The sequence below is a fragment of the Danio aesculapii genome, chromosome 17, assembly GCF_903798145.1.
Source record: "Danio aesculapii chromosome 17, fDanAes4.1, whole genome shotgun sequence".
NCBI lineage: Eukaryota > Metazoa > Chordata > Actinopteri > Cypriniformes > Danionidae > Danio > Danio aesculapii.
Window position 1 is genome coordinate 53,735,432 of NC_079451.1, and position 7,713 is coordinate 53,743,144.

Sequence of the window (7,713 nt, forward strand, 5' to 3'; positions counted from 1 at the left end):
TTTCTACACAAGCAGATAATACAGTGTTGTTTTCAGAGATAAAGAGTCAAACTGAAGAGAGTTTCTCCTTAACACAAGCAGAATCCTCTGATAATGGAGTGAGTAGAGGAGTCTTGTTTTTGTTTTGATATAGCATTATCCTGATCACCCCATCTTATGTGTTTCTTGATGATTCATTAAAGATTTTTATGCAATATTCCAAAACGTGCATGAAAACAGGTGGATTAAAGTTCATAGCTGAAGATCTGCAAACGACTTGTGTGTGTAAATAACATGTAACATTAATCTGATCACAAGTGCTTATGAAGAGTTTACTCTAGTTTTGTCAGTATTGTTGTGTGTGTGCGTGTGCGTGCATGTGCGTGTGCGTGTGTGTGTGTGTGTGTGTGTGTGTGTGTGTGTGTGTGTGTGTGTGTGTGTGTGTGTGTGTGTGTGCGCGTGCGTGCGTGCGTGCGTGTGTGTGTGTGTGAATGTGCTGGTTTTCCTGCAGATGTTCGTCCGTGTTCATCACAGCCCTGCTCTGGAGACTCCAGATGTGTGGACGCTGCAGGAGGACGAGGACACGTCTGCATCTGCACTGCTAAACACTGCCGCACAGAGGAGACGCACTGCACAGTCAACGGGTAACACACTCACTAGTGCTCAGAAACACTGTTCACACTGCAAATGATGCTTTTCTTGCTTACGCCGCGCTCACGCTGCACTCGTCACCCCGTAAACGTCCATTCATACGCAAGCGAATGCAGCAGACCGGAAACACCAGCTCCTGCGACACGCTAGCATGTAGAGCACGTCATGATTTAGCAGAGTATGATCCTGCAGTAACATCTGTGTTGATCCTGGAACATCATTTCTGTTGGAAAATGTAACCCACACCTGTTCCCCACCGCTAAACCCAACAGAACTGTAGATCAGTCCCACAATAGGAGAGTAATACTGGAGAACACTCATGCAGAACAGCATAACCCTCACCGTCAGCCTGAACTCAACATCAGCAGTAAACCCATCCCTTCATTCTGATTGGACTGTTGCTCCAGGATCAACCCAGATGTAGTCCAGAACATGCTGGGTCAAATCATTGCAATCAAGCATTGCAAAGTTCAAGTTTGGTGAGCTCTTTTGGTGAACGCGTGAGGTAGAGCTGTACAGTATATGGTTCCAGCATCAGTATCACAGTGTGATCGTTCACTAGCGAGTATACGCATGTGTGTTGAGTCTGGATTATAGCTCATCATGTGTGTGTGTGTTCATGTGGCCGGTGACTGTAGGAGGATTATAAAAGCGTTCAGGCATTAGAAGGTAAACCATTTGTAACCTTTAGTAATCATTAATTGTATTGAATTATTCATAAAATGAGGTGGCTCAGTGATTAGCACTGTGGCCTCACAGCAAGAAGGTCACTGGTTCGAGTCTCAGCTGGGTCAGTTGGTGTTTCTGTGTGGAGTTTGCATGTTCTCCCCGTGTTGGTGTGGGTTTCCTCCGGGTGCTCCGGTTTCCCCACAGTCCAAACACATGCACTATAGGGGAACTGATCAACTAAACTGGCCCTAGTGTATGTGTGTGTGTGTGTGTGTGAGTGGGTATGGGTGTTGCAGCTGGAAGTAAAACTGTGTAAAACATGCTGGAATAGTTGGCAGTTCATTCCGCTGTGGCAACCCCTGATGAATAAAGAGACTAAGCTGAAGGAGAATACAGGAATAGATTGTAGATGGTTCATTATATTTCCTGCAGATGTACACTCCCACTACAGAATCAGCGCAATACATCTAATATTATAAATCCTTTCCAAATAGAGAGATTCAAGTCATCTGGTCAAACTGGGTTCTTCATTCATTCATTCATTTTCAGCTTAGTCCCTTTATTCATCAGGGGTCACCACAGTGGAATGAACCACCAACTTATCCAGCATATATTTTACACAGCAGATGCTCTTCCAGCTGCAACCCATCACTGGGAAACACCCATACACACACACACTCATACACTATGGACAATTTAGCTTACCCAATTCCCCTATAGCGCATGTGTTTGGACTGTGGGGGAAACTAGAGCACCCGGAGGAAACCCACACCAACACGAGGAGAACATGCAAACTCCACACAGAAACACCAACTGACCCAGCTGAGGCTCGAACCAGAGACCTTCTTGCTGTGAGGCGATCGTGCTACCCACTGTGCCACCGTGACGCCCTGAAACTGGATTCTTATGGCAATATATTGCAGAATAACAAAATATCTCAATGTTAGATTTGTCCAACATCGTGCAGCTCTAGAGACCAATAATAGATCAGAACATGACGTCTCTGTACAGAAGTGTATTAATCACTTGCTTTTTAATGTCTCATCATCTCATTTAATCCCACACATTTTCACAGCGCCATATTCAGAAATTATAGTGTTGTTTTCAGAAATAAAGAGTCAAAATAAAGAGTGTTTCTCTTTAAAACAAGTGAAATAATCCACCAATGGGGAAGCAGAATAATCTCATTTATCCTTTTGACATATCATTATTTCTCTTCCTCCATTGGCAGATGATTCTGCGTGTTTTCAGGAGAAACTCTCTTCATTTCGCCTCATTATTTCTGAAAATGAGGATATTTTGTGTCTATAAAATGCTTCTTGCTTTAAGAATTGTTAGATATTTGGACTAGAAGGAAGACTAAACTCAGAGTAAGAGCAGCATGTGTGCAGAGCATTGTTGAATCTGCTATTGATATCAGTGAGCAGAGCTGTCGGTTACTATCGAGCGCATTGATCAACCTTATCTGACCTTTACAGAGAAATCAAGAGCTCAGTAATGAACCACGATCAATGCCAAACAGATTAACATAACGCCATAACACTGAGAGCTGCATGAGATATAACACACCCAAACAGCTGATCCAGTTCTGCTGCGCGTCATAAAAGATTACAGAGTAGTAAACAGGAGAGATGCTGAAATGATCAGTCACACACATCTGACAGCCAGCCAGAGCGTGTGTCTCTGCATGTTGTTTCAGAGCTAAATCAGATGTTTATGAAGGGATTTTACTTTAATTGAAAGCTGCTACTCATGTTTATATTGTGTAAAGGTGTGATGTTTCTATATTGGCCAGAGCTTCCAGATTCTGCTCATATTCAGATCGGGTCCTGTTTTCCTGTTGATTTAGATGTTTTCTAACCCCTTTGGCTGATGATGAGATGCTCTATAAACTCTTCTGTTTGTGTGTGAGTGTCCTGAGTTACCAATCTGGAGATACTTACACTGCCTTACTGAATGAGCACTGTGTTACGTCCGACAGATCGAACTACTATGTTTTTCTCTTCTTTTTAATTCTTTTATAACAGATTTTATCAGTTTTTATTTTATTTTATTTTTATTCTTACCATTTTTATGTTTGTTTTTATTTCTCTTATAATTGTTTCTTTTATTCCTGTTTATGTAAAGCACTTTGAATTGCCACTGTGTATGAAATGTGCTATATAAATAAACTTGCCTTGGCTTGCACTGGAGAAAAGAGAAGCACACAGGAACAGCATTACTCCAGCATTTCAGTGTGTGTGTGTGTGTGTGTGTGTGTGTGTGTGTGTGTGTGTGTGTGTGTGTGTGTGTTAATGCAGTGATAAAGTGTGTGTGTGTGTCAATGCAGTCCAGAACTTTGTGTGTTTGTGTGTAAATGCAGTGCAAAAGTGTGTGTGTGTGTGTGTGTGTGTTTAATGCAGTCCAGAACTGTGTGTGTATGTGTGTAAATGCAGTGCAGAAGCGTGTGTGTGTGCGTATTTGTGTTATGTGTGTGTGTGTGTGTGTGTGTGTGCGCGCGCGTGTGTGTGTGTGTGTGTGTGTGTGTGTATTCATGTTATGCAGTCATAGTGTGTGTGTGTGTGTGTATTCGTGTTATGCAGTCATAGTGTGTGTGTGTGACGATGTAGTACAGATGTTTGTGTGTTTGTGTGTGTGTATGTGTGCGTGTGTGTGTGCGTGTGTGTGTGTGTGCGCGTGTGTGTGTGTGTGTGTGTGTGTATTCGTGTTATGCAGTCATAGTGTGTGTGTGTATGTGTGTGACAATGTAGTACAGATGTTTGTGTGTATGTGTGTGTGTGTGTGTGTGCGCGTGTCTTTTATTGCAGTCCAGAACTGTGTGTGTTTGTGTGTAAATGCAGTGCAGAAGCGTGTGTGTGTGTGTGTGTGTGCATGTGTGTGTTTGTGTTATGCAGTCTTAATGTTTGTGTGTGTGTGTGTGTGCGTATTTGTGTTATGCAGTCATAGTGTTTGTATGTGCGTGTGTGGTGTGTGTGTGTGTGTGTGTGTGTGTTAAGCAGTCATAGTGTTTGTGCGTGTGTGTGTGTGTGTTTGTGTTAATGAAGTAATTGTGTGTGTGTGTGTGTGTGTGTGTGTGTGTGTTAAGCAGTCATAGTGTTTGTGCGTGTGTGTGTGTGTGTTTGTGTTAATGAAGTAATAGTGTGTGTGTGTGTGTGTGTGTGTGTGTGTGTGTGTGTGTGTGTGCAGCACTGATGCGTGTGGTCTTGTCTTACAGATCTCTCTGCCAGAATGGAGGCTCCTGTGTGACCACTAGCTCCTCCTCCAACACATCTAGCTCCTCCTCCAACACTAGCTCCTCCCCCAGCTCCTCCTCCTGCCTCTGTCCGTCTGGGTTCACCGGTCCTCTCTGTGAGCTCCAGTCTGCCGTGTGTAAGTCCAGTGTGTGTGTGAACGGTGGGCGCTGCGTCCGGCGTGGTCTCTCCTACAGGTGTGTGTGTGCGCGCCGCTTCAGCAGGCCGTCCTGTGAGCGGCACAGGCCCAGAGTAACGGCGCCGCAGCAGCACCACACGGCGCTCCACAAGCCGCTGCAGACCCCCGGCGCTCTGGCGTCCCGCAGCCAGCTCATCTGCTTCTCTGTCCTGGCTCTCCTCACGGTCCTCGTAATCCTGGGCTCCACCGCCATCGTCTTCTTCCAGCGCTGCGAGGTCTGGATGGCCAACGTGAGGTACAGGCAGCTGGTGGCGCAGCAGAGAGAGCTGATCCAGGACCAGGCCACGGTGAACATCATCCTGCCCGAGAAGATCAAGCTGAGCAGCTACAGCAGACGCTACACCTCCATCTGAGCCGCTGGCTGGAGGACTGCACCTAACACACGTGCTGTGGGACTGTTACAGTACCTGTCCATGTGTACAGAGACTAAAACACAGGACAGACAAACATGGTGTTCAGTGACCTTACAGAGATTACTATAGTAGTTTACAGGAGATACTGCAGTGTGTGTGAACCATACTATGATCAAGTGTAGAGATTATAGTATTCACTACTCTTTGTTATCGAACGCTCCAGCATACTGTAGCATAAACTACAGTGAACTGATGAATACTGTACTTTACTGTCGTTTTAACTACGGTAAACTCTGGTCTATTATAGTAGATTGTACCCTGTAGTTGTAGAAAACTACAGCATTGGGTCATTTGTGTAAATTACTATAGTTGTGTTGCCATAGCAACTGTAGAATCACCACAACAGATCGATTACTATAGTTGTGTTACCATAGCAACAGTAGAATCACCACTACAGATCATTTACTATAGTTGTTGTGTTACCATAGCAACTCTAGAATCACTACAGCAGATCGATCACTATAGTTGTTACCATAGCAACTCTAGAATCACCACAACGGATCGATTTCTGTAGTTGTTGTTACCATAGCAACTCTAGAATCACTACAGCAGATCGATTACTATAGTTGTGTTACCATAGCAACAGTAGAATCACCACTACAGATCATTTACTATAGTTGTTGTGTTACCATAGCAACTCTAGAATCAGTACAGCAGATCGATCACTATAGTTGTTACCATAGCAACTCTAGAATCACCACAACGGATCGATTTCTGTAGTTGTTGTGTTACCATAGCAACTCTAGAATCACTACAGCAGATCGACTACTGCAGTTTTTGTGTTACCAAAGCAACTCTAGAATCACCACAGCAGATAGATTACTGTAGTTTTTGTGTTGCCATAGTAACTCTAGAATCACTACAGCGTATCAATTAATATAGTTGTTACCATAGCAACTGTAGAATCACCACAACAGAGCGATTATTGTAGTTGTTGTGTTACTATAGCAACTATAGAATCACCACAGTAGATCGATTATATAGTTGGGGTGTTACAATAGCAATTGTAGAATCACCGCAACAGATAAATTACTATAGTTGTTGTGTACCCGTAGCAACTGTAGAATCACCACAACTGATTGATTGCTACAGTTGTTGTTACCATAGCAACTGTGGAATCAGCGCAACAGATCAATTCCTATAATTGTTACCATAGCAACTGTAGAATCATCACAACTGATCGATTGCTGCAGTTGTTGTTACCATAGTAACTGTAGAATCATCACAACTGATCGATTGCTGCAGTTGTTGTTACCATAGTAACTGTAGAATCACTGCAACAGATTAATTAAAACACTGCACTGTAATATGGTTGAAACACTACAGTATTTACTATAAATTATTATAGCGGTTTTAATGTGATTTTGCTATTGAAATGTCTTAAACTGGACACACTGAGGGACTGTTAGTGATTTTAACACTCAGATATTTTCTCTGTGTTTTTGTTTTGTCTTTACGCCCACAGACATTCACTGCTGAAGCTAAATAATCAATATTATTACGTCTTGTTTTCTGAAAGAAATCTTCTTAATTATGTGATCTTATAACTGAAACAAGTACAGATATCTGCCAGTGTAGTCAGATGAGTTAACAGGTTTTCTCTGTTAATGATGCTTCTCTGACTCCATATGCAGATATTTACTCTTGCTCTATTCACTGATTTCCTTTTTAACTGTTTACTTTTGTTGTTGTTTCTCCAGTAATTGTCTTGGTTTAAGAAGGTTGAGATATTTGTACTGCAGAGGATCATTTTGTAACCAGTGCAGATATTTAGATGTGAGCAGATGATTAATGTAGCACTAATGAATAACCCTGTTTTCACTCGGTGATTCCCACTGTGTGTCTGCACTCACTGTGCTTTAGCTCAGTCACATTAATCACAAACATGCATTTAAGGCAAGACACTGCTAGTAAAAACCCCTTTATATTCATGCAGGTGTCTGTGGAAGTCACTTATAATACAGATATTATTAATATATTATTTAAAAGAAATCCTGGAGTTAGACAGATCTGCACTGCAGCAGTCCTCACTGTACATTCACTGTTATTCATATTTCTTGTTTGAAGTTTTTAATGACAGAGGGATATGTTCATACAGAATTTGCCTAATTATAAACACATTTATTGTAAAAAAAAATAAACAAAATGTGAAAATATGCAGTATTTCCTGATTTATTAACGCATGTCCAAATTCCGATCTGTAAAATAGATAATGTGTCAGAAACGTAAACAGCAACCAGTTGATGAAGTCCAATTTCAGCGTTTGCTTTTCATGCATACTAGTGCATTCATTCATTCTCCTTCAGCTTAGTCCCCTTTTTATCAGGGGTCGCCACAGTGGAATGAACCACCAACTATTCCAGCATATGTTTTACACAGCGGATGCCCTTCCAGCTGCAACCCAGTACTGAGAAACACGCATACATTCACACACACACACACACACACACACACACACTCATACAGATTTAGTTCATCAATTCCCCTACAGCGCGTGTTTGGACTGTGGGGGAAACTCCACACAGAAACACCAACTGACCCAGCCGGGACTTGAACCAGCGACATTCTAGCT

General features: G+C 42.4%; 1 protein-coding gene across 1 annotated transcript in view; it reads left to right on the plus strand.

The window, feature by feature from the left end:
• LOC130244076 (protein delta homolog 1) overlaps positions 1-7,252 on the plus strand; it is a 9,790-nt gene extending 2,538 nt beyond the window's left edge. Inside the window, exons 4-5 of the mRNA XM_056476359.1 lie at positions 491-623; positions 4,514-7,252. Of these exons, the coding sequence (XP_056332334.1) occupies positions 491-623; positions 4,514-5,081 (701 nt within the window). The 3' untranslated portion in view covers positions 5,082-7,252. The remainder of the gene's footprint in view (positions 1-490; positions 624-4,513) is intronic.
• The last annotated feature ends 461 nt before the right edge of the window (positions 7,253-7,713 follow it).